Source organism: Trachinotus anak, unplaced genomic scaffold (assembly GCF_046630095.1).
Source record: "Trachinotus anak isolate AG129_WGS33_773 ecotype Australia unplaced genomic scaffold, CSIRO_AGI_Tana_v1 ptg000021l, whole genome shotgun sequence".
In the NCBI taxonomy this organism is placed as follows: domain Eukaryota; kingdom Metazoa; phylum Chordata; class Actinopteri; order Carangiformes; family Carangidae; genus Trachinotus; species Trachinotus anak.
Genome location: NW_027273872.1, coordinates 13,933,800 through 13,961,435, shown reverse-complemented (window position 1 = coordinate 13,961,435; position 27,636 = coordinate 13,933,800). Strand labels below are relative to the sequence as shown.

Below are 27,636 nucleotides of genomic sequence, written 5' to 3'. Positions count from 1 at the left end.
AAGTATCAGATCAGTCCAATCAGCTGCGGTGTCCAATCACTAACAGTTGACAAATAAATGTGTGTCGATCAAATGAAGTTCAAGTTAGTAAATTTGGCTGAATACTTTCAGAAAGCACTATATGTCTAAGTGATTGATCTGTCAAACCGACATCCCTTAGTATTGTTTTCCATGTTTTCAGAATTTATCAGATATCACATGACTTCCAGAGGCTTCATCCCGGGGCAGCAGGGAAACTCGGCTGCTATTGGTACTAGAGTCCTTACATGTGCCCATTGAAAGGGACACTGCACTTAGTGCTGGGTAACATGACACCAGGTAAGCTACAATATTTCTTGTAGTGTTATATCATTTTCTATTAAAGTAACAATTGGGAAATGATTTAGATATTTAATTTTTTTAGGTCAGACTGTATTTCACACTTTTCTAACTTGGTAAAATATTACCTTGCTGTTTGCTGTTATTTTTAGTTATTCCTCTGCCTCCTTTAGTAATAATGATATATTTAAAGTCATGATACATGTAAAAGTAGTTTATTTGCCGTAATGGAGGTGAGACTCAGTGTTTTGGAAGTGTTCCTTCTTCCCTGCAGTTCCCAAACAGCCATGAAACCAGAGTGGCTCAGTAGACTTCAGCTTGGCACACCGCTGAGCAGTGGTGAAAATACCATCACTCACCCACTCACTCACTCATCCACCCAATTATAGTGCTATAGTGCTATATTCTGTCTCTAACAGGCCTGCCTGATACTGTTAAATACAGGGGCACAACTGAAGTTACTGAATACAAATTTTTGTATTCAAACTTTGTAGAAAACGTTGTATTCTTTTGTTTGTTTATTTGTTTGTTTTGTCTTTTAACACTTAAGTTGGATAAAATTTTATTGCAACACGAAGTGACACTGATTGACCGATGTGCAGTTAACAGATGAGGACCAACATGCTTGAGTATTTACAAAATACAGAGACCAGTCAACTGCTCCTGCACATTTTGTGCCTTGGTGATGACATGACAATGTGCCAGGCCTTCACCATCATTTCAGGCCGCACCACTGAAACAGGCTTTTCACTGATGGCTATATGTTTTTGTTTCAAGGCTTTCTTCATGTTTACACCTCTTACACCAGTGCCCCTCCACCTGGGAGTTTCTCTAGCGTGCAGTAATGTACATTTGTAGTCACGCATTATAGCTCGTTTTGGCAGAAAAAAATTGTAAAATGTCTTTCGATGCACATTTACAGTGAGCTCTTTTTTGTATAGTGTGTGTTTGCATGATTTTGAGAAATTATTATAAAGTACACAATATTATTATTATTATTATTATATTTATTGTTGTTGTTGTTGTTGTTGTTGTTGTTGTTGTTGTTGTTGTTATTTTTATAGTTGTTACGGTAGTAGTAGTATTATTGAATATAAAAGTATCAAGGCAATGAGACAGGAAATAACCCAGACTATGGGTAATGTGTAACTTAGCAACAGAGTTATCCAGCAATGGGGTTAAAGTTGGGATATTTTTTTAATCAAGCAATTTCTTGAGTGTGTGTGATGACAGTTTTGATTATTGCAGTTAGTTGACAATGTCAGATACAATGGCAGGCTAACACCAAATATGATTCCCGGGTAAGGCAGTCAAAACACTCCTGTTGAATTAATGACTGTGATTGGTAAATGAATACACATAAACACGTAAAAGATCATATCACCATAATCCTGACATTTTGAGCGGTATTAAAATGATTTTCCATTACTTCCCTGTTCTGTAATTACAGGTTTAAGTGAAGCTTTGCACCATTAGATGTTCGCCTATCCGCTTAAATAACACCAACGGCCTTTGCAGTCACTTAATCTCTGCCAAGCTGATGTCCACGGTTAGTGGTCCTGTTAGCGCTCTCCAGTGGGCGAGAAGTGACAGTGACATGCACAGCGAGACATCCGCCAATTAGACCCCAGCCTCTGCGGGGAATAAGGCACTGTGTGTGTGTGTGTGTGTGTGTGTGTGTGTGTGTGTGTGTGTGTGTCGCATAACATCCAGCTTCTGCCACACACCACTATAATTACAGCACACCCCATTTTTATATTGCTGAGAAGGAAACAATACAAATGTTACAGATGTCCAAGTCATTATATGACTCGTGGTTCCGTTGTAAAATGTGCAAACGCATTTAAAGTCGATCAGGAATATTATACCAGCGTTTTATACACACCGCGCTTTGTAATGAAACTAATTACTGAGCAGCGATACTACAGAGATAAGAATAAAACTTGCTTTACGGTTCAGAGCGACTTTTTAACTCCACGCTTCAGCCCCACCCGGGTATCTTTCCCTCCCCCTCCCCCTCCAGAGAGCCGCCCCGCTGACCGTAGCTCGCCGTGACGCACCGGAGTCTCAGTGTACGCGCACCGGCCACATGCGCCCTGACACAGTGTCCCTGCCCTCCCTTCAGCGGCGGCAGGGAGCTTGTTTTCCCGCATGGTGCTGAGTACCGCTGGTGGAAACCTCGGCGTTTCTGCCGCTCCGGTGTGTCCTCCCCGGCTGAACAACTGGTGGTGAACCAGGAGGCTGGAACAGCGCTCAGCCGCGCACCGGGGCACCATCATCATGAAGTTGGCGGTCCCCCTCCTCCTGTGGGTGTCCTGCCCGCTGTCCCTCGCCAACATCGCTGGTAAGAAAACTCTTTTTTTTAATATATCTGAGTTTACTTATCCAATACAGTTTGTTTTTTTTGGCGCCAGGTTCACATCAGACGGTTCATGCGGTGCGACGATTTAAATGAACAACCTCTGATGACCTCCTTAGACAAAAAGCTCACTCATTATTTATCCAAAAGTGGACTACTGTTCTTATTTCGTGGCAGTTTATTACAGCATCCGTGTTTACTTTCCCCATGTCTCCTTCCTTGTGCGTTATTCTTTTTTTGCTCCATAAAATTAGAAGGAGTGGGCTCTTTCGTCTTTTTTTGTATAATTGTAATGACAAGAATGAACTAGAAATACATCATTTGGAACTAACAAAAGTACTCAGATATAGTGTTTAGAATCAGTTATTTCACTAAACTGCATTCCTACATAAACAAGATTAGATTTGATTCAGTCTTCCTATGAAGTTCAACAGTAACAGCTCTTTTTCTGCTGACTCTGAGCGGCTCTCAGACAAACAGGAACACAGGTGTCAGGTGTCACTGTCCAGCTCTCCGTGCACCTCTCTCAGCCCTTGAAAGTGCAGGCAGAGGTGATCCAGTGGGATTAAAATGCCCACTAAAGCGGTGCTTTTTATGATTGCCCGCTGGATACTTAACAGTTATTCACCAGAGATGATCACATCACAGATGATGTCAGACAGATGTGAAGCAAAGTGTAGAAACCAGCAGCAGGTTAAAGGTCCACACTCCCCCTCAGCACACGCATTAGCTCTTGAACTTGACGTCCTGTGTGTCTGCCTATATAGCTCACTCGTCAATATGACTGTCTCTGTCCCTTCAGAGACATCATATTGCCTCAGGCTGATTGATGTGCTGACTACCCAGCTTCTGGACACAGTTATATTTTCTCTGCCCCCTCCCCCCCTTCATTTATTGCTCTCAGGATCTCCTCATCCTCTCTTGTGGTCTAGGGATCTACAATACCTGCCTCTATACACAGCTGGATGACTGAAGAGTATCTGGATTTGGAAGGAGAGAACTTGTATTATCCAGTCGTGTTTGCTTTTGTTTTACATATATGTGTACTTGTTATCCCTGTTCTGTTGTGTAGAGAGAATTTCAAATGAGATCATTGGAATGGATTCGTCAATGCAAATTTTCGCTCAGCTATACAAACTATACAGTTCACAAGCCTGAGATGGATTTATGCACAAGATAAATGTCCTACTTTGTAAAACATGCAAATTGATTTATCTCAGTTATGCCCCAGAAGACCTGTGCTAGAGGAGTAATCTGTAAATAGTCAAATCAATGACAATCTTGTTTATGTTCTTGGGCCAGACTTTTAATTAGCGGCCAAACACAATTTGTGACATCAAACAATGGTTATTGAGCAGAGCGGAAAGAGTGCTGACAGTTAATTTACTCAAGGTTGCTATAGATTAACATTATATGTGAGGAATATAAAAGACTAAACCTCAGCCTGTTTAAAGGGCAGTGTGGTAAACTGAGTGCAACAATTTCACTATGACAATGCTCTAACAAGCAGTCACTATTTAACTTACTGATGCTGTTCTGAGTTGTAACCATCTTTGTGAGAAAGCGCTCTGAATGTGAACTACACTTTATTGTATATGTGATACTGCTGCCGACACAACTCCACAGTTACTCTTACAGTGTGCCTTTCAGGAAGAAGCTCAGAAGAACATTTTTAAAAGATCAACTTAGATGAAAGTAGCATTAAAATGTTTCCCAGCAAATATATGATAAATGCCACCAATTATATCAATAAGCAAGTAATTAATTACTTGTAATTCTTTACAATCTGAAATGATGGAAGCAGATTGTCAGTGGTGGAAGACAGACATAGTTGCAGTAGCACAAAGCACTGTAACAATGAATGGCTGTTAATCCACATTTCTTCTTCTTATTCCAGCTCCAAGTGAGTTTGTATCCTTGGCGGAGATGGAGGATGCCCTGCTGAAGAACCTTTTCCAAGGCTACCAGCGCTGGGTCAGGCCAATCCAGCGTGCCAACGACACTGTTAAAGTACGCTTTGGACTCAAGATCTCCCAGCTGGTTGATGTGGTGAGGATGAATGCACAAACACACACAAAAAGCACATCTGTCTTCATGAGGATATTCATCTCCTTCATACATTTACAACCCATTAATCCAACAGTACCTATAGAACTAAGCCTTAACCCTTATCTTAACCTAAACCAAACCCTAACAATGTCTCCAAAACCACTGGCACCACAAGTGGATCCATCGTTACAAAGATACATTGAGTTTTTCACTAAACCCTAAAAACTTCACAATTTTTAATTCAAGCTGCTGTCAGAAATGACTGTCCCCCGACAAATGAACAATTTCCTTCTGTCTTATGTTAAACATTACTGGGTTCAGTTGATTTCATTTAGCGCTGTAAATTGAAAAACACTTTTGTGTAAAACATAAATATAATGTGTATATGTATCCATGACTAGTTTTTGCTGATTTGTATCATTAGGAATGAATGGGACTGAGAGCCACAGACATAGTGGTAAAGTTGGTATTAAGTATTGACAGATGGATGCTTTGTAAACATTCGTTTTATGGATTTGTTGAGTTGAATAAAAATATAGAATATTGCCAGTCTATGCTTTAACCACTAAAGCAAATGGTAAAACTGAAGCAGGCATATCAAGAGGCAAAGACTGAAAAAAGATGAGAGGAGAAAAAGTTAACAAACATGAAAATAAGACAAAAACTGAGAACAAAAATTAGATGTGGTCGTTATTTTCTTGCAGCAGTGTCGCTGCCCATGGTGCTGAAACCAAATAGCTGCAGAATCACAGTGTGGAGCTTTCCATGGTCCTGAAATAGATGTAGAACACTCTTCATATCTACAACCACAGTCTTTCTCTCTGTGGAGTGTTCCTTTAATATTTCAGGGGCTTGCTGTGATAGGTTGAGATGGTTTAGGTGTTCAAGAGGAGAAAACGGAGAGTGCAGATGGAGGAACCACTCTTCATGGCTTGAAATATTAATCTCAACCAGTTTAGATTTAACTCTTCAACCCTCCATGTGATGAATTAAACAAAGCCCCTCATGGTTTTGCAGAGAGGAAGGATTTATGTTGATGATCTGTTCAATTTTGGACTAGAGAGAGGAAAAGAGAACTAACCAGAGATATAGCAGCTTGGCCACACTGTCCCCTGAGTCTTTCTGAGCTGCTGCATGTCTCTGTATTAGATTATGCTTCACCTCTGCTTTGTGTGATCACCAAAATATCCAACTCAGTCTGACAGCCGAGGCTGGGTCTGGATACACTGAACAACCAGCCTGCCACTTAGTAGAGCACGTACCTCCACCAAGGTCAAATATTTTATTTCACCAAATCCAGATCATTCTCTGAATCTGCCTCAATTGTACCAATTTATAGATCTAAACACCATAAATATTTCTGATATCATCAAGATCCATTCATTATTTTCTGAGAAACTGGAGAAAATATCAGCAAATACCCATGTTAAGGAAAGTGATAAAAAAAAATCTTGGATCTGCCCCTTTAGCTGGATCGGCACCAGAATTGATTGGATTCTCCCCTGGCCCATACCCCATCCTTCCACCAAGATCGGTGTAGATGAGTTCAGTACTTTTTGCATATTCCTACTGACAAACAAAAAAACGACAACAAACAAACAGACACGGGTGAAAACATAACCTCCTTGGTGGAGGTACCTACATATTTAAATATGCCCCTTTCACTTTTGCCTGGTTTATTTCTCTCGAGTCTCTTTTCAGTCTCAGTTCTACATCTCCAACTTTGGTGATGTGGAAACAACCCTGTGTTAGTTGTTCTCTATCTCTCTATTCCTGTTGTTCCTGTCTTAATCTATTTAACTCTTGCTGTATTTATAGCAGCTTGGTCCACTGCACCCATATTGTTTGCTAAGGCAGTGGCAGAGACAAATGTGATTCTGTCTGATTTCGCAGAAAAAGAAAGGATGATTTAGTTTGCTTATAACCAAGCTTCTCATCTAGTTCATTAATCTGATGCTTTGATGAAAACTCCCAGATCAGAAATGGTGTGTGCTGTAAACAAGTTATATTATTATCTTTCTTGCTTTTTGTCGATAGAAATGAATGCATACATTAATAACAATATTAAGATAACTGTGGCCTACTAATAACTGCTCTACATCAAAGTAAATCTGAAAAACAAAAAGAAAATTGTTGACTGGTAAATGTCATTAGTTAACAGTCTTTTGTAGCCATTTTAATTCTGATATTCCCAAATATGACTTACATTTGTGGGCTATTTACTTGTCAGTCAGTTTGAAGCAAATCGCAGGTTTCCACCCTTGGTTTTTAACTTGGTTCTATTAAAACCCTTTTGTTTGCATTCTGGCCATTATATGTAGCATTAACCTGCACACATGTATCTCTCTTTTTGTTTTTTCTGTTGTCTTTGTATTTAGGATGAGAAAAACCAGCTCATGACAACTAACGTTTGGCTTTGTCAGGTAAGCAAGAGGCAAAAATAAATTGAGTTTACATGGTTACCTTAAATCTAACATTTGAATCAACAGATCAATAAAAAAAACACAAAATGATATTTGTTTAGCAGAGCAAATAAGGGATTTTTCTTTCACATTATCTAGTTTTGCTTTTATTTATTGTGAGATTAGATAATGGCAGGTTTGGTCAATATAAAAAGAATAACAATGGGAAGTACAGATGAAAGATGAATAATCAGTTTTCATCCCGATAAGGTCAAGCTAAGAATGAGTATTTTGAATAGGTCTGTTGATACAGCATCCAGTGTCTATGTGTCTATTTACCAGGAGTGGATCGATTACAAACTGCGATGGAATCCAGAGAAATATGGAGGAATCACTTCCATCAGAGTTCCCTCTGAAAATATCTGGCTCCCAGACATCGTCCTCTATGAGAAGTAAGACTTCTCTGAGTTCAGTTTCAAATGATTTAAATGTTAACAAACAACATTATGATATCTGGAGAAGTATTGATTATTTTAACAGTATGAAAAATACAGCAACAAAATTAAGAAGTAAATGTTTATATATTGTTTTTCATTCATATTTAATTTTCAAATTGTAGCCAAAATCTACAAATTTGTAACACAAAAGGTGTCATGTTATACGAAGCTATCATCAGAAGTGCCACTCTCATCTACTCCATTAACTTTAAGGTTTTTTAAATGGTTAATTATTGTAGATATTTAAATTATTAATAAACAAAAGATTGAATGTGTATATAACCTTTCATGAATGTCAGAAAGTGCTTTGAATTAACCACAAATCAACATATACAGATACAGAATTTTTTTTCTGACTTTTGCTTCATGTTTCTTTAGTGCTGATGGGCGGTTTGAGGGCTCCCTGATGACCAAAGCCATTGTCAAGTTCAACGGTACCATCACCTGGACGCCACCTGCAAGTTATAAGTCCGCCTGCACCATGGATGTCACCTTCTTCCCTTTTGACCGCCAGAACTGCTCCATGAAGTTTGGCTCCTGGACCTATGATGGCAACATGGTGGACCTGGTTCTGATGGACAACCAGGTAGATCGCAAGGACTTCTTTGATAACGGGGAGTGGGAGATCCTAAGTGCCACTGGTGCCAGAGGGAACCGGAAGGACGGCTTGTATTCATACCCCTTCATTACATATTCCTTTATCCTGAAGAGGCTACCACTGTTCTACACACTCTTCCTCATCATCCCTTGTTTGGGTTTGTCCTTTCTGACTGTCTTGGTGTTTTACCTTCCCTCAGATGAGGGGGAGAAACTGTCACTTTCTACCTCTGTCCTTGTGTCGCTCACTGTGTTTCTCCTGGTCATAGAGGAGATCATCCCCTCCTCTTCCAAGGTGATCCCACTCATTGGAGAATACCTGCTCTTCATCATGATCTTCGTCACGCTCTCAATCATCGTCACTGTCTTTGTCATCAATGTCCACCACCGCTCCTCAGCCACCTACCACCCCATGTCGCCATGGGTTCGTAATCTCTTCCTCCAGAAACTGCCGAGGTTGCTCTGCATGCGTGGACACATTGATCGCTACCACTACCCAGAGCTGGCTCCTGAAAGCCCTGAGCTGAAGTCTCGCTCTGGAGGTCGAAGAGGAGGAGGGCAGAGGAGCGGAGCCCATGCACAGGCGACTTCTGAGGGGAAGGAGGACGAAGCCTGGGCGACCATGTTGGAGAAGGCCATCTATTCAGTGCGGTACATCAGCAGACACATCCGCAAGGAGCACTTCATCCATGAGGTGTGTATAGCATCAGTCAAGAAAGATTTAAGTTATCATTAGAATAGCTCTTCAGTGCATTGCTGTCATGCCATCTCTGATTTCCTCTTTTTCCCAGGTGGTACAAGACTGGAAGTTTGTGGCTCAGGTGTTAGACAGGATCTTCCTGTGGGCTTTCCTCACTGCTTCAGTACTGGGCACCATCCTCATCTTCACTCCAGCTCTTCAGATGTTCTTGAAAATCCCTCCTCCAACTGCAAGTGAGGATCCACCTTCAAACTAGCGGGAATAACACACCCCCTTTCACAGGCAACTGATGATCCACCTTCACAAATTTGTAAAACATTTGTTACCACCAAGCAAGAAGAAGCCCCTACAGGTGCTTTGGTAAGGTGAACTCTGACCCTTTGATCTTTAGGTCCACTGTGTAAAATGTTCTGTATGTCATCAGGTCAGTATGTGTACAATTCTATTTAATTTTACTATAATTTCCTTAATGATGCATTTATAGATAAATAAACAAACTTAGTGAAAGTTGGTGCAACCCATTTATGCCTGCTTATTGCCAGAGTCATAAAATATCTAATTCTACACATAGTGGCTTTAAGTAGCATGCAGCCATTAGTACACTAGATTACACATGCTGGTCATGTTAGAAAGCTATTTAAGCTCAAACTAAATGAAACTTAAAAAAGGGTGTAAAAAGGAGTAAAACAGCCCAACCAACTTCATTTAGCATTAAATAAGACTATAGAAAATGTACAACACATTTTATCATTGGCTTGATTAAAGTACTCAGCTGACCTCCCCATTATTGATTTATGTTTCTAATTGACATTGCCTTTGCCCTCATTTTGGTGTATGAGGTTGATTTTTTTCTTGAAATGTGTCACCTGACAAATGAAACATTTAAAACAACCATCTAAGCTTTCCATTTTTTTTTGTTATTACTTCAATAATATGTTATTATTGTACATATCTATTCTGGCACAATAATAAGATCACATACCTGAAGCACAGAATACATCTTACTGCAACTCCCTTTTAGGAGCGTACTGTAATAAAATTTAAATTATTTAATCTCTGAAGGTACCATTTGAACTGTCTTACACATTCATTAGAGATGCCACCACCTTATACATGTTTGCAAAATATTTGAAGACATTAAAAACATCAAGGAAATTAAGACACTAGGTGATTGAGCAGAGCTCTAATTTGTGATGTTGTGTTTTTCTGTTAAATACTGTCGTCTGTTAAAAACCTTGTCTGTCTAATCCTGCTCAACTACAAATGTGCTATATTTTGGTCACTGCTGATAGAGAACTAATTTCAAGTTACATAATATTAAGTGTAATAAATTAATGGAAATTTTTGACAGTTCTTCTCTAAAATACACAATTCTCAAAAGTACAGTATTTGTATTGTTCAGATGTACTTTATCACACTAATAAAGTTTTTCATACACAATTCTTTGTCATACTTATTGATCAGCTTATCCTTATTTTGTGCAAGTTGTCTATTATAAATAACATTTAATGAAAATGTGGAACAATCTAGTCACCAACTTTAAATCAAAGATAACAAAGGTTAAGTAGAAGAAAGAACAGCACAGTGATAAAGTTACAAATATCTATATTACATGAAAATGACATGTATGTATACAGCCTCTGTTAAGAATATCCACAGATGGCAGCACCACCTAGTGGTAAACCACAAAGATGACAATAACGTCCCTTTTAAACAACACAGAAAACAGTGCTCAGGATTCCTTTTCCCCCCATAAACCTTTATTAAAGAAATTCTTATTTACTTCTCTGTAAACCAAATTCTGGTCCTCAGAGCCAAAAGCACCACATGTGAGATTTGTTGAGGCTGGACCATAGACTGTATATAAAAAGGGATGGACATGAAACTTAGTTTTTTTAAGTTTGATATTAAGGGTATTCAGTACAACTCATCGCTTTAAACTTCTGTTTCATTGATTTTATTTTTGGAAATGGAGCCTTAATCTGTGGATAGTCATTTGTTTAAAGAATCCAGTACAGTAGTACAGTACATTGTATTATGCAGCTTTTTAACTACAACTGTTTTGAATTGTAATGTGCTCTTAATACAGAAACAGTATCAAATGAAAAGCAAAACTAATATTTATCCTCTCCTCAGTTTGCCCTTTTCTCTATTTTCTATGCTGACCTCTCTGGCTGTCCAGGTAAGCTCCAGGTAAGCTCTCCTGTTAGGAACCTTCCTAAGCAAAAAAGACTTTTTGACTGCAGCCATAGATTCCTTTCTGGGACTCCTCTCCAGCAGACACCCGAGTTACCTCAAAGCTACTTACCATTTCCTAGATATAATTTGGCCAATGGTTTTGTCAGCTAATGCTCTCCTGTTCACGATCAATCTCAACAGCCTATATATGAACATCAATACCAAAATGGGGCTGAAAACAGTGAGAGACCAAATATCCATACAAAAATTGACTAGATACATCCTAAAACTTTTGGAAATCTGTTTAAAATGCAACAACTTTGAATTTGATGACAAACCGTATCTACAACTGGAGGGAACAGCAATGGGACTGCGGTATGTGTCCTCTTATACGAACCTTTACATGAGCCTGTATCAGTACAGAACAGCATCCCGGGAAATGGACCAGAATTCCATCTCCATCCTTTTCAATAGCCTCAGACAAAGACCGTACTCCAAAAGGTTCCCCGGATCCATTAAAAACAGCAAACTGGCAGCTCTCGCTCCCTCTGGCTCAAGTAACGGTTCCTCAACTGGGTTAGCCAGATGGCAGCACCAGGACAGGGACAACAGAGGGCCTAGAAAGGCTTGATTCTGTACGCAACAGGTGCAGACACGGGGGCAACTGGGCCTTCAAACAAAGAAAATACCTGTTTAACCCACACTGGGGCTCCAATTATAGAAAGAGTCACCCTTCACAGTCAAAATGTGGCATATTGCATCAGTTGTCAGAGTTGCTGTCTCCTCGATGTGAGGGAGACAGGACAAACACTTTAAAACAGATTAAAATAACACCTGTATAACATTGGGGAAGGTGAACTGAGCACCCCGTTGATTACTCACTTCCAGACTCATCCTGTTAAGTATCTGTCCATCACTGGCCTGCAAATGTATGCCTCATGGACTGAGGGCCAGAGCAGGAGACAAGAAAGGCTATGGAATGAAAGACTTGTGTATATGAGTCTAGACAAATATTCATGTAAACTGCAACATTTCAGGTTGGTGGAGGTGTACAACCACAAAACTGGTTTTTAAAAGTCAAATATATTTAATATTTTGACTTTTTATCTTTGCTGGTTCAGTGAACACATAAGTTTAATATACTATCATACATATATGAGAAGACAGACACAGTCAGATTCATATTTGGTCAAACAAAAAGTGACAAAGTTGAACTCATAGAGGAAGCAAAATATTTATTGGCGAAACATTTCAATGAAAAAGCCTCTACAGAGACATGAAAATATAAAATGAAAATATAAAACAAACCATTATACAATAAATGTTTTTGAATTATAATCAGCTGTGTGTGAGTGTGCTACGTGCTAACAGCTAACAACTCAAAATGGAAGTCAAAGATACATATATGATGCCTTCAGTACAGTAGGAGTGTCATATTATCCTGAGCAGGGTCCCTCCTTCACAATCAAAATGTCAGCGTTGTTGGCCCTGAACAGAAAAAAATCAACAATCAGCAAGAAATGAACTGTGAAAGATGTACTTCTAACTACATGAGACAATCTTATACTGTTTTTACACCAAAATTATCAAGTGTAAGTGGGTTTTTTTTTAAACGGGTATACCGGCTAAAAAAAGGCAACACATGCACAGGAGAAACGGTGAACTGTCAGTGTCAGAGCCCCCAACCAGTGATTGTGTGTTTGTAAAACTTATTTCAGGGCTGCAACTTACTTATTTATCACTGAGCACAGTGTGGCTGCAGTGTTTCTGGTGTAACAGCACTGTGCTGGGCAGGTGACAGGTGTGTTTACAGTGTCTGTGCTCTGAGAGACCTCACAGCAGGAAAAGGGATGTGTTCGTGTGTTCATATATCCTATATCTTATTTCAGGTTTTAGCCTTTTGACAGCATTACAGTATTTTCTGAACTTTATCATGGGACATTTTTTTTTTTCAGTCTAACCACAACAGTGCTTCAGATGTTTAAGTCCCATTCAATACAATACAAACCTCTAGTGCCAGAAAAATCTGATGAATCCAGAATTACATGTATTTTAAAACATTTTAAAACACCAAGTCTGTGTTTTCTGGGATCAACTATTCTGTTCTGATTGGTGAAGTGACCAATCAAGCCGTGAGCAGGTACAACCTGAGCAGCAGCAGATTACTGATTGGTGAGTCAGTCAGTGATCATTTTCAGTTTTTACTGATCTGGTGTCAGCTGACAGTGATCTTAGTTTCTAATGAATGAAAGAAACTGAGTAAATTATTCCCACAGTATTAGATAGGAAACAGAAAAATAAACCTGTTGTTATCATAGGGTTAGATAATTTATATGTTCACTCACAGTCTGTCAACACACAGCAAACATTCGTTTGAGTAGGTGATGCCATTGCTGCCGCACACTGGAGAATAATTCAGAGGACATGGCTGAGTCATTCTCTCCCCCAAACAGGAGGGCTGCAGCAAAAAAACACACAACAACAACACAGATGTTACAGGTCAGACAAAATTTAATCTAAATCCAGACTCCACACTGAACATAACCAGATTTAGTGGTAACAAGCATGGGGTTCGGGTTAGAGTTAGGATTAGGGAGTGTGGGTTAGGATTAGGACTAAGGGGTTTGGGTAACTCAGCAGTGATAAATCAGTCGCAGCAGCTGTTGTAAACATTCACTGTCTCTCATCACATATTTTGAGCCTCCAAACAGAAAACTTTAAAAAGCACTTTGCATCAGCTTTTCTTCCATTTAGCCTGTATCAAACTTTTTTTTTTTTTTTTATTTAAACCTTTCCATCCACTACAAATCCACAAACACTGTTTGCACTTTAAGCCCAGGATACACTGCCTATGTTATGTGTGTAAGATGCTGCAGCTTGCATGCGTGTGTGTCCACATTGCCTGTGTGTCTGCCGCGGCACTGCTTCTGCCAGCTCTGTCTTTAAACACTGAGTTTGACTTTGATAATAGCCATCAATAATCAAATCACTTTTAGTCATTAAGCTTATTTACCATCATTCATAGCAAGACATACACAGAGAGGGACAGTAGCCTTCACCTGTTACATTTTTGACATAATATAATTATAGCCTACATTTGGTTTCTGTTTTGACTATATAATACATGTGACCTCCACTGTCTGTCTAAAATGGTTAAAAAATATGATATGTATATTTTTTCATGTCTGTGTCATATTCAAATTCAGCCTAGACTCTGAAACTATAGTGAAAGGTGTCAGTTTTATGTCATGTTGCTGGTATGATGTCAACATGATATCAACTATCTTTCTCCTGTCTACTCTCAGTGATGTCCTGCAGCCGCGAGTCTTGATCAGCTCTGTTAACATGGGCGTCGAAATGAAAACCAAGATGTTTGCCGACATGCACACATAATGCAGGTAGTGAGTACTGGGCTTAAAGATACAGCAGGTGCAAATGTCACTGTTCATTTTAGTGAGTTTAAGCTTCAACAATGATCCGTGAAACAAAGAACCTTATTATCACAACATTATCCAGTATTATCACTGCAGCAGTCACCTGTCTCAATAAAACTTTATTAATGGACTAATCCCACACTGCCCCTTATGAGGGGATCTTACTGATAACCTTTAAGACTCTTCATATTCCTCGCTATAATGCTGAGCTTTGAGCCTGTAGGTAGTCTGAGATCCTCAGCCAGAGGTTTTTATCTGATCCAGAGTCCAGAAATCAAACCAGAGGCGACATAGTGTTTCCCGTCAGACCTATCTATGTAACCACACTGAACCCGTTTAAACTTGATTATTGGAGTGGAGAGAAATTTTGTTTCTTTATTTAAATGTAATATTGGTTGATAAGAACACAACAGGTTTATGGTTTTCACCTGAGTGTTGGTGTTAGAAATTAAACATTTTGTTTAAACAGGTCATTTAGGTCCCAGTTTCTTTAATTCTGTTATTTTAAAATTCTAAAACATGTACGAGCTGTTGAAAAGTTTGTTTCTTACCCTCCTGTAGAGTCTGGATTCACCCTCAGCATCTGAAAAAGAGAAAGGACAAAGAAAGAAAAGAAAAAGTTAAATGGATTAGGTTTATTACTTAGTGTATTATGTCCAATATAACCGAGACTTTAGACCTGACTCTGGACAGATTTACCTGGATTAGTAACCTGACTATGTAAAGTCTAACCAGGGCTATATATCCGAATTCATCACTCCTCAGTTTTTAGTAACACCTAACTAGTTTCAAAATAGTTATTGACTAAACCAGATTGTATCATTAAAACAGAAGAAATCTCCCTGCAGGTCAGGACTTCGTCTGTAACTAGGAAATATTTTTGCACCATCCAATCACACTCAATAACCTGAGTAAACAGAAATTCACTTTAGTATCACAAGCTGTACATGGGAGTTCCTGTTATACAGCCACCTCGCTCAGTTTGTTTGTGTTATTGTGTGGTACTTTCATTTAGGTAAAGTATGTAAATACTTCTGCCCCCACTAAAAGTCACACAATAAGACAAACAAACGAGGCGGTGCTAGACAGCAGCCTCTGTGAGGTAAAATTACAGTTTTTGTCAATGGAGTCTGGTGGCTTTGAATGGAGCAATATAGCAGTTGTTGATGGTTAAACAGAAAAGATCTTACTACTTAAGAAAGAGGTCTGTCACCGTAGGAATCCTTTCCATTATGTTGTCAGAGACTTTTAACGATAATCTGAGACTGTCAGTGGCAAAAACAAGAACTTTAATGGATTTAACGTCAAATGCTCTGTTTACATTCCAGCAGCTGTTTACTGAAGTTAAGGAGGCTCAGCAATTACAAATTGAGCTGACAGCTGTATATTTCACAATGAAGCTAAAACTGAACAAGTGAAGAGCTGTTTTCAATGTTTTCACATCAGAGCACACCTTACACTGTAAATATACCTGACCTTGTTTGCACACCTGTTCTGGTCCAGTCTTACCTGCACAGAAGAAAACAGCCACGCAAATGAGCACAAGAGTTCTGCCAATCATCCTGGATGAAAACTCAAAATCAAATAAGATGCACTGAAACTGTCTGAGAGGAGTTTAAAATCTTTTCTGTCGTCTGATTGGCTGCTGATCTGTCCGTGAGCACGACCTCTGTGGTTGTGATGGTTGCTGCTGGTGTGCTGTTGTCATATAGAGGATGGGCTCTGTGTTGTCGTCTGTCGTCCTTTGTTCAGGCTTTAATCTCGGGATCAACACTGTCTGCTCCGACATATCGCTGACCAAGCAAAAACACCCAATGACTCCAACACAAACACAACAGAGGAAAAACAACGAGCTCTGTCACGAGTCTGCACAACAACATACACGCAAATACAGACATTAAAAGTTGGCAAGAAAAAACAAAACAGCAGAAAAACAAGCTCTGAATGCAAGGATGTGACCATAATTACACAAAGCAACAAATTAAACACAAACACAATGTCTGCCTCTAAAGTTATAATTATTGCCAACTTGATCTTCAATATAGAATATGAAATCTTAATGCTGCTCTAAATGCTTTACATAAAATAATTTATACATATATATGAATAAAAAGGTGGAAAACAGCAACAAAAAAATACAGTAAAATGTGGACCAACAATAAATTGTATTAAAGTCAACCCGGACAGTCATTAAAAGCAAGACTGCAGACAACTTAACTCAAGAATAAATTTCAGATGAATTTTAAATGCATTTACATAAGTTGTTTGTGTTGTAAACCTTCAAAACGTCTTGTGCTGCTGCAGTGTTCATTTGAAACGAACGAACAGTAACATGTTGAAGAAAAGTATATGTAGCTACACAACATGTTGCTTTACTGCACACACTTACTGCCATTATAATGTCTGCCCACAAACCAATAAAATCATTGTAATTCTCCATGTGTTTCGTTCAGTGACAGAAACATTCATCTCCACAGCTGCTGTGACCATCTGTTAAAATGATTTAATAACCTGTGAAGCAGAGAAGAAGTACTGTGACTGTGACTGAGCTCCACTATGTTTTTTTTATAAGTAAGCTGTACTGCACAGCTGTGCGGGGGAGTAAAGGGTGAGACAGCCTCGCTGTGAAGTTAAAACACAGGCTCTGTTCAAAGTAAAGCCTGCCTGGTTTTAGTTGAACAGCCTGTTTCTGTGGTTGGATGTTACTGTATTTATCTGGGAGATGGTTTCATGTTTGAGGACTGACTTCACTTTCTCCAGGGCTTGTCATCCTCACAGGAGAGAGCTCATGATGCAAACTGAGTTTTCTCTGCCATCAAAGAGCATCATCTTTGTTAACCTTTGTTTATTTGTTGTTTATTTTGTCAGAGCACTTCAGGATAAAATAGTGATTGGATGTCTCAGCCAACAGGGATGGGGTTTAGTTCTTTATAAAAATGACCTAACAATGTTTTAACAGATAAACAGCTTGTCTCAGTGGATTAGTCAGGTTTATAAGAATATGGAGGCGGTAGTACCTGAAACCTACAGGAAACACCCAGACCACCAAAACACACTGGGATCTTCAACTGTGACTGAAAATTAAAATGACACATCTGAAGTATTTAATGTAAAAGAAATTAAAGCAGACGACCTATTTGGTGTTTATTTGTATTTATTTGATTGTTTTTGTTTGGTTTTCTCCTCAGTCATGAGTCTTGAGGCTGGTTTATGAGGGAGCTGGTGCATGTTTTCAAACAGTCTCTCCAAGAGGACCAGCTCGGTTGTTCACAGTCTCAGAGCTGACAGAGAGGCTTTATGCCTGCCTCCTCTCTTACCTCTGCCAGCTGACCAATCCCTGAGTGAAGTGGGGGTGAATGGCGGATCATCGGTTTCTTAAAATGACAGAAATAATGTGAGAAAAACATTGTTTGTATCCCCCCTTGGTGTAAATCACTGTTTCCTGCTGCAGCTACATCATTTACCTGCAGGTGTCTCTGTTTTATCTCACAGTGACCTCTTCTCTCAAGGATTAGATGATGTTACAAGACACCAGTAAAGCATATGGTGTGTGATAAAAAAAATATACACACAATAATCGTTGTTAAGTTATCATCTTTGCCTGAGATAGATTGATTACATTGTATTTGTGGCTGAGCCTAATCAAAGTACACATGCCACAAACTCTCATTGTGGGCATGCGCAGAGAGGACCGGTTAAAACGTTATGGATTTACCAACTGATAACTGATTCATTAAAAGATCAATGAAACAAACACATCACACAGTAGTAACCAGTTTATTACCAGCTTCATGATACCGGTTATTATTAGGATTACTGGTGTATATTTATGTGTGTGTATATAAATGTGTAGTGTCGTGCTGCAGACGGAGAGGGGCAGCGGAGCGTCACCTCTGCCTCACTAAAGAAGAAGAGAGACGCGGAAGTGACATTTAATTTCCGGGGCGCGCAGTCTTGTTGCGTTGTGTCGGAGTTTTCATTTGTTGGATTTTAATATTTTCCGAAGATAAATCATGTACGATCAGGACGAAGGTGAGCCGTCATCACCTGCACAACCTGTCACTAAACTTTGTCGATACCCAGGCTGGTTACACTTTATCAACACAACATTAGCTTCTTGTTGGTTAGCGGTTAGCTACGTTAGCTTCGTCTGCTAGCACTAACCAATGGCCAACATGCTAATAACAGCTAGCGCTAATGGCGCGGTGCTTTGTTTCAGCTAACAAGCTCATCAGTGGCTGCTGTGATTAATGGTTCATACAGGTGCAAACTAATACTAATACTAACTAAAAGTACACAAACATATGAAAGTTAACACACACAGACTGAAACGCAACCACACTGTTTGTGTCTGTGGTGAAAGAAGTGCTCAGTTCCAGATACTACAGCAAAAATACAAAAACTACAGCGTTGAAGTATGTACAGTACAGAATACTACTGTACAAAAGTACAGAAGTATTATCAGCAAACAGTATTTAAAGCTACTACAACCAACAGTTATCTGAAACAGGACCTGACCTTAAGGTGTTCCTGGTAGTTTAGTTAGTTAGTAAGTTACTCAGTGAAAAACTGTTCACATTGTGTACAGTTATCTTCAGTTTCAACAAACAGCAGAAACAAAACAAAAACGAGCTGAGGGGTCAGCCCACTGATATTGATCACTGATAATATCTCAAATATCGGTCAGTGGTAATGTCTATTGATCAGTGAAATACTGTCTGAATTTCATTTGTCAGATAATCAATACGATGAAGATGATGATGAAATCACTCCGGATTTGTGGCAGGAAGCCTGCTGGATCGTCATCAGGTAAACTCACCTGGATCTCACCTCACCTGTGTTGATGTGCCTGAGAGAAAATCCTGATAATCATTGATGAAGTTGATAAACACTGTAACAGCTTATTGATTAAACAATTGTTTGTTTGTTTTTTCAAGTGAAAGTTACAGGAGTGCATATGGTGTGTGATATGAAAAATAAACTCAATAATCATTGTTCAGTTATTGTCAAATATCTGTTGACATGAATCTCAACAGAAAAGAGTTTGTCTAACAAATCCATTTATTGCCTGTTGTTGTTCTTATTTTGATAAGCCTCTCCGTGTTGTGTTCCTACTCTCATTTTGATGGGTCTCACTATGCTCTCTTCCAGCTCTCATTTTGACAAGCCTCTGTCAGTTCTCTTCCAGCTCTTGTTTTGACAAGCCTCTCTCTGGTTTCTTCCAGCTCTTATTTTGACGAGAAGGGTCTGGTGCGGCAGCAGCTGGATTCATTCGATGAGTTCATCCAGATGTCAGTTCAAAGGATTGTGGAAGACGCTCCGCCCATCGACCTGCAGGCTGAAGCACAGCACACCTCAGGGGAGGTGGAGGAGCCGGTGAGCAGCAACACCTGAACCCTAGCCTAGATCATCTCGATCAGGACCTGGTCTGGGGGGTTTATAGGAAGATGTTTTAGTTGTCTTCAGGGACAGTGTGGAAGGGTTCTAGTTTCAAGATAATTACAGCCCCTGTGACATCACTCTGACCTCTGTTTTGTGTTTCAGCCTCGTTACCTGTTGAAGTTTGAGCAGATCTACCTGTCGAAGCCCACACACTGGGAGAGAGATGGAGCTCCTTCTCCTATGATGCCCAACGAAGCCCGACTTCGAAACCTCACGTAGGTCTCACCAGGTCTCTTCACTCTTACCTGGTCTGAACTCGTCGGTTTACTCTCACCTTGTCACCCCCCCCCTCCAGGTACTCAGCCCCCTTGTACGTTGACATTACAAAGACCATAATAAAGGAGGGAGAGGACCAGCTGCAGACCCAGCACCAGAAGACCTTCATTGGTAAGATTCCCATCATGCTTCGCTCCACCTACTGCCTGCTGAGTGGCCTGACAGATCGAGACCTGTGTGAGCTCAACGAGTGTCCACTCGATCCCGGTGGTTATTTCATCATCAACGGCTCTGAGAAGGTATGCTCTGACATCATGGTGCACCATATGACATCATCCAAAGGCTTTATACTAGACTAAGCTAACAGCTGGTGGCCATAGCGTTATAGTTACTGTACAGACAGGAGAGTGGGATCAACCTGAATGTCTCAGCTGGTCTGTTCGCTCTACCTCCAACTCAACACTCTGGGTTTTAAATGAGGCCCCTAATCTGTAGACAGGTGTGTTGGTGGTTTTCTGATCTCCAGACTGATGCGTTGGTGGTTTTTTCAGGTGCTGATCGCTCAGGAAAAGATGGCGACCAACACCGTGTATGTCTTTGCCAAGAAGGATTCAAAGTACGCCTACACAGCTGAGTGTCGGTCCTGTTTGGAAAACTCATCCCGGCCCACCAGCACCATCTGGGTCAGCATGATGGCCAGAGGAGGACAGGTGAGTCCTGACGTTAGCCTGCATACAGAGCTTGTTGATTATTGATAGATGAACGTATTGCTTGTGTTTCTCAGGGAGTGAAGAAGAGTGCGATCGGTCAGAGGATCGTATCCACGCTGCCATACATCAGACAGGAAGTTCCCATCATCATCGTGTTTCGAGCACTGGGATTCGTGTCAGACAGAGACATCCTGGAACACATCATCTACGACTTTGACGACCCTGAGATGATGGAGATGGTCAGTCTGATTATTGGTTATTGATCATGATTTTTTTTTTTTTTTTTGTTAACAGATTAGGCAGTTAACACACTAGAGCAGAATCTGCAGGAAGTCAGTGTTAGCCCGGCCTATTGTGCTTTGATGTCACCAATGATGTCACTATGTTTCCAGGTGAAGCCGTCTCTGGATGAAGCGTTTGTGATCCAGGAGCAGAATGTGGCGTTGAACTTTATCGGTTCCAGGGGAGCGAAACCGGGAGTGACAAAAGAACGAAGAATCAAATATGCAAAAGAAGTGCTGCAGAAAGAAATGCTGCCACACGTCGGAGTCAGTGACTTCTGTGAGACCAAGAAAGCTTACTTCTTAGGGTAAGTCCTATCTCGGATGATACACCTGTACAGGTGAGTCCCAGGTGATGTACAGGTATCAGTGTCAGTGTGTAGTATGTGTGTATCACTCTGTATTAGGGTGTGTATTCCTGTGTTTCAGGTACATGGTCCACAGGTTGCTGCTCGCTGCTCTCGGCAGACGGGAGCTGGACGACAGAGATCACTATGGCAACAAGAGGCTGGACCTCGCCGGGCCATTACTGGCTTTCCTGTTCAGAGGGTGGGGCTCTCACTGTTGTCACTACTGACCTTTAACAATGAGAAAACACATATACACATCAGTAGGTTTCACATGTTGTTGTCCAGTGTCGTCTGATGTATGAAACATGTTGCCAAGACAACTTGAATATAATCTTGTATTATTCGCTGAGTGTTTGGTCAGGTGATGAAACTCAACTACGTGTCGCAGCAGACGTCCCTTGGCCAGTTCAGTCATGCTGACATTTAATGACATGCATGTGTTAGATCATAACATTTTCGTTTTATTGCTGTAAAAATGAAGGCTTTAATATGGCTTTTTAAAACGTCTGCAATCAGAACGACCATTTTGGTTGTAATAAAAAGAAAAAGTTAAGGGTAAACTGATATACACGTGTACAGTGTACGAGTCAGTCTGGGATCACATGAAGAGACACTGAGACTAAATCCACGGAAGAACTGAGGCAGATTCTCAAGATGAAACAACCCACCTGACAGACACAGATCTGCTTGTTTTTACATTGAATGTTCTGCATGTTTAATGAAGTGTAATGAGGTTTAATCGTTGTCCGTGTGAGTGGGGATGATAAACCTGTGTGACCTTTTCTTCTCATTGTTCAGCATGTTTAAGAACCTACTGAAGGAGATCAGGATTTACGCTCAGAAGTTCATAGACAGAGGAAAAGACTTCAATCTGGAGCTCGCCATTAAAACCAGAATCATCTCAGATGGACTCAAATACTCGCTTGCCACTGGAAACTGGGGCGACGTCAAGAAAGCTCACCAGGCTCGAGCCGGAGTGTCACAGGTGAGAACACCAGGCTGCAGGCCTCCATGTGAAGCCTGTAAAGGAGCAGTGTAATGATCATAGTTTTTATCAGCTCACAGCTGAGCAGGTCTAGTTTTCTTACTTTGTCAGAGCTTATATTCAGATTTAATCAGGTCCAGATGTGTGCAGACAGACAGATGATTTCAGATTAATCTTCATTAGAGTGGAGCTGCTCTCAGGCTGTCTTTACCGGGTCATCTAAACATGGTCCTGTTTAATTATCCTGTTTGCAGGTGTTGAACCGTCTCACTTTCGCATCCACTCTGTCCCACCTCCGTCGAGTCAACTCTCCAATTGGCAGAGACGGCAAACTGGCAAAACCCAGACAACTTCACAACACACTGTGGGGGATGGTGTGTCCGGCCGAGACGCCTGAGGTGAAACACAGGACCCACAAAATACAAATACACTGACACCTCAGAGCCACCATCAGTGTGAATCCAGTTTAATTTAAGAGATGAGTGTAAATGTGTCACACTGACTTCTGTTTGTTGTGGGTGATTAAAAACTAGACTCCACCTGAGCTTCATTTGTTGATCACATCGATTAGTATATTGATGAACACACACTGTGCTTCAGGGTCACGCTGTGGGTCTGGTGAAGAACTTGGCCCTCATGGCCTACATCTCTGTGGGCTCTCAGCCGTCCCCCATCCTGGAGTTTCTGGAGGAGTGGAGTATGGAGAACCTGGAGGAGATCTCACCTGCCGCCATCGCAGAGTCAGTTAAATATTTTACAAGTTGAATCAAACTGTTCATCCATCAGCTGATATTAATGTGAAACATCCTTCCTCTGTCTGTGTCTCTGATGATGAGGAGACATGTTTGTTTTTCTGTAGTGATGATGTTCATGTCTCAAATTCACCTGCAGGTGGCAGCATCACCTTTGAGTCATATTTGGCTTTATTGTGTTGTTAATGTTCTAGTGCCACTAAGATCTTTGTGAACGGCTGCTGGGTGGGAATCCACAAAGACCCCGAGCAGCTGATGAACACACTGAGGAAACTACGCAGACAGATGGACATCATCGTATCCGAGGTGACAACACCGATCACGTCTAATGTAGAAACCTGTGTTTATAGCATTCAACAGGTGAATATCTCAGGTCGTTCTCCCTTCTGCTTCTGAACGTTTCAGGTGTCGATGATCAGAGACATCAGAGAGCGTGAGATCAGGATTTACACAGACGCCGGACGAATCTGCCGACCACTGCTGATCGTCGAGAAACAAAAACTACTGCTGAAGAGACGACATATTGATCAGCTGAAGGAGAGAGAGTACAACAACTACAGGTGAGACTGCTGCTTTTTTGTCTGCTGCTGTGATGAAGCTAACACAATAGAGATGTGATCTCTTCTCCTGGTTCCTGTCAGGACTGAACCTGCAGCATTTTGGATCAGCTGGAGGCCTTTTTTTTTCTTTAGAATTAATCAATTAATAATCAGTTCCCCATGATATCAAAGTGAAAACAATTTCAGAGCAAAATAAAAACTGAATAATCACAGTGACGATGCAGATCAGAGTGGAAACCATGAGGAGGAAGAAATGCTGCAGAGCTCAGAGACATGATTGTTCCTGCAGATGTTGCCAGTTGATGATGTGGGTTTAGTTGATGCCTCATGAGTTTGTTAAATGTTGCATATGTTCTCTTGGCTGACCTGTTGTTGTTGTTGTTGTTTGTGATGCTCAGCTGGCAGGACTTGGTGGCGAGTGGCGTGGTTGAGTACATTGACACTCTGGAGGAGGAGACAGTGATGCTCGCCATGACCCCTGATGACCTCCAGGAGAAGGGTGTAGCCTACTGCTCTACCTACACCCATTGTGAGATTCACCCATCCATGATCCTCGGAGTCTGTGCTTCCATCATCCCCTTCCCCGACCACAACCAGGTACAGACCAGGGAGGTTAAGTTTAAAGAAAGTGAAATCCTGTGATGTGTTGATGGGACGATCATCTTTCTGTGATGGAGTTATGAAGTCATGTATTTGTTGTTTTTCAGTCTCCCAGGAACACATACCAGTCTGCTATGGGTAAACAAGCCATGGGCGTCTACATCACCAACTTCCACGTACGAATGGACACACTGGCTCACGTTTTGTACTACCCTCAGAAACCGCTGGTCACCACCCGATCCATGGAGTACCTGCGCTTCAGAGAGCTGCCTGCAGGTAAACACACCTGTACATAACTTAAACAGTTGAGAGAAATCCCAAATGATTTCAGGAAGTTCGAGGTAGAAAAACAGCTGTGGTGCTCTCAGGTGAAGCCAGTTACTCACTGTCTTATGATTTAAAATATTTATCTGAGACCAGGTGAGTTTGTTTGTGTTTACTCTGTGTTGAAGGCACCTGTTTGCCCCACTCACTGCCTGTCAAGGCAGAGCTTGTGTCTCTGATGGAAACCTTTCTTTGTGTTTTACAGGTATCAACTCCATTGTGGCAATCGCCTCATACACAGGATACAACCAGGAGGACTCTGTGATCATGAACAGGTCGGCTGTCGATCGAGGCTTCTTCAGGTGAGTCTCTGGTCTTACTACTTCACCTGAGTGTTTGTTTCAGTCTGCGCTTTGTGTAACACTGCTGTTTTCATCGTACAGGTCTGTTTTCTATCGGTCCTACAAAGAGCAGGAGTCAAAGAAAGGTTTTGATCAGGAGGAGATCTTTGAGAAGCCGACTCGTGAAACCTGTCAGGGTAAGAACTGATTACAGAAAATCTGCTGCCTGCTGGTTAGTTGTAGTCCGGAATCACCTGTCATTCATCCCAGGTGTGGTAGCAGTGTCCAGTCACAGGTGTTAGATATTGGTGGTGGGTGGGGCTAACATTACATCACATAGTGAGAACAAATTCAAACGTCCTCAGGTATGAGACACGCCATCTATGACAAGCTGGATGATGACGGTCTGATTGCGCCCGGAGTTCGTGTGTCTGGTGAAGATGTGATCATCGGGAAGACAGTGACACTACCAGAGAACGACGACGAGCTGGACAGCACCAACCGGCGCTACACCAAGAGGGACTGCAGCACCTTCCTAAGAACCAGTGAGACTGGCATCGTGGACCAGGTGATGGTGACCCTGAACCAGGAGGGCTACAAGTTCTGCAAGATCAGGGTGAGGGGACACAGCACCACACAATGCCTGAGACGCCTGACACTAGAGGTTTTTTCTGACAAGCTTCCGTCTCCTGCAGGTGCGTTCGGTCCGGATTCCTCAGATCGGAGACAAATTTGCCAGCCGACATGGACAGAAAGGAACCTGTGGAATCCAGTACAGACAGGAGGTAAACAGGAAGCTTATTGTCTGATTAATAGTCTGTGAACTGAGTTTCTCTCTAATGCTCTAATGTTTGTGTGTTTTGTCTTGAAGGACATGCCGTTCACCTGTGAGGGAATCACACCTGACATTATCATCAATCCTCATGCCATCCCGTCCAGAATGACAGTCGGCCATCTGATTGAGTGTCTGCAGGGAAAGGTAGCAATCAATCATTATATTCTGAAATAATCAATTATCGTAAAGTGAGGGTTCTGATCACAAGGCGATAATCAGTTATTATCATGGTAATAATCAGGCTCGATGAAAGTGTGAAAAAATAAAACTCATGAATAATCTCACTAAACAGAATCAAATAAAAGCTTTTATTTTGAAAGGCGTGGGTTATTGTCACTCCCTCTGTTGACTTGCAGGTTCTTTATATTCACACATTGACAGATGCGAACAGGTACTGTGTATTTACTCTGATCTTGTTTCAGGTGTCTGCAAACAAAGGTGAGATCGGCGATGCGACACCATTTAATGACGCCGTTAACGTACAGAAAGTGTCAAACCTGCTGTCTGAGTACGGATACCACCTGAGAGGAAATGAGGTCAGTGTGTGATCATACTGTTTACTTCATGTTAAACACACAAACCCTGCATCTGTGTGATGATGTCACTGATATCAGTGTGAGGTCGGTTCAGGTCCTGAACCTTCAGCCATGATCTGCATCACATTTAACACCAGATTTTTAACATTGAAACAGAGTTGAAACAGAGTTACCTGTCCAGCTTAGCCCCACCTCTCCCCCAGTGCATGCTGGGATACATTCTTAAAACATTTTAAACTCAAAACAGTCAGCCATTTTACCTGAACAGGTTACTGCTGCACATCTGTCCGTCACTGATAATTGATTATTGATCTGTGACCAGGTTCTGTATAATGGGTTCACGGGGAGGAAACTGACGTCTCAGATCTTCATTGGTCCGACATATTATCAGCGTCTGAAGCACATGGTGGACGATAAGATCCACTCGAGGGCCCGGGGCCCCGTCCAGATCCTCAACAGGCAGCCAATGGAAGGACGATCACGGTAAGTGACACACCTGTCGGAGTTATCTGTCAGTGCTCACAGTGAGACACTCACACTGTGATATTCAGGTGAGACAGACGGGCAGCAGAGCGCAGAAGACGGCAGCTCCAAGTACAACCAAGCTTCCGCACTGAACGCGTCTGATCCTACAAACCTGTCTGTCTCAGGGGTTTCTCTCTCTCATCTCTCTGTCTCTCGTCAGTGATGGCGGTCTGCGGTTCGGGGAGATGGAGCGTGATTGTCAGATAGCTCATGGAGCAGCTCAGTTCCTCCGAGAGCGTCTGTTTGAGGCATCTGATCCGTATCAAGTTCACGTCTGTAACCTGTGTGGACTTATGGCCATCGCCAACACACGGACGCACACGTATGAGTGTCGAGGCTGCCGCAACAAGACACAGGTAAACACAATCATAACCAATCACAACACACAGGTAAACCTGATCAATAACCAGTCTCGGGTGAACATCAGTGTCTACCTGCCTCTTATTGTTTGTCTCTGATTTTCAGATCTCTCTGGTCCGGATGCCGTACGCCTGTAAACTTCTCTTCCAGGAATTGATGTCGATGAGCATCGCTCCTCGAATGATGACATCATAGAGTGGCTGAGCCAATCAGACACCTCCCTGCAGACTTTGAGTGTGACATCATCAGAAGGAAGTGAAAGTAGAAGTTTAGTTCAATGTTTTTACAGTTTCATGTCGTCTCACTTGTTTTTGTAAAAGTACAATAAATCTGATTTTCTTCTGA

General features: G+C 41.3%; 3 protein-coding genes across 3 annotated transcripts; 2 read left to right on the top strand and 1 right to left on the bottom strand.

Moving 5' to 3' along the window:
• The first annotated feature begins 2,390 nt into the window (after positions 1–2,390).
• Positions 2,391–10,362, top strand: LOC139606185 (neuronal acetylcholine receptor subunit non-alpha-3-like). Its single transcript, XM_071458216.1, has 6 exons — positions 2,391–2,662; positions 4,575–4,726; positions 7,105–7,149; positions 7,471–7,580; positions 8,004–8,916; positions 9,014–10,362. Exons 1-6 carry the CDS (start codon positions 2,599–2,601, stop codon positions 9,176–9,178), a joined length of 1,449 nt encoding a protein of 482 aa, XP_071314317.1. The 5' UTR covers positions 2,391–2,598; the 3' UTR covers positions 9,179–10,362.
• Positions 10,363–12,298: 1,936 nt separating this feature from the next.
• Positions 12,299–16,456, bottom strand: LOC139606042 (probable pancreatic secretory proteinase inhibitor). Its single transcript, XM_071458007.1, has 4 exons — positions 16,044–16,456; positions 15,086–15,117; positions 13,446–13,558; positions 12,299–12,588 (listed from the first exon to the last, which is right to left on the bottom strand). Exons 1-4 carry the CDS (start codon positions 16,093–16,095, stop codon positions 12,537–12,539), a joined length of 249 nt encoding a protein of 82 aa, XP_071314108.1. The 5' UTR covers positions 16,096–16,456; the 3' UTR covers positions 12,299–12,536.
• Positions 16,457–18,426: 1,970 nt separating this feature from the next.
• Positions 18,427–27,636, top strand: polr2b (RNA polymerase II subunit B). Its single transcript, XM_071458623.1, has 25 exons — positions 18,427–18,566; positions 19,271–19,343; positions 19,760–19,910; positions 20,079–20,191; positions 20,272–20,491; positions 20,744–20,902; positions 20,977–21,141; positions 21,295–21,491; positions 21,613–21,732; positions 22,332–22,518; positions 22,773–22,916; positions 23,119–23,258; positions 23,465–23,576; positions 23,676–23,830; positions 24,229–24,427; positions 24,538–24,706; positions 24,960–25,056; positions 25,138–25,232; positions 25,401–25,651; positions 25,731–25,820; positions 25,907–26,014; positions 26,293–26,406; positions 26,729–26,889; positions 27,092–27,287; positions 27,397–27,636. The coding sequence occupies exons 1-25, from the start codon at positions 18,548–18,550 to the stop codon at positions 27,484–27,486; spliced, it is 3,525 nt and encodes a 1,174-aa protein (XP_071314724.1). The 5' UTR covers positions 18,427–18,547; the 3' UTR covers positions 27,487–27,636.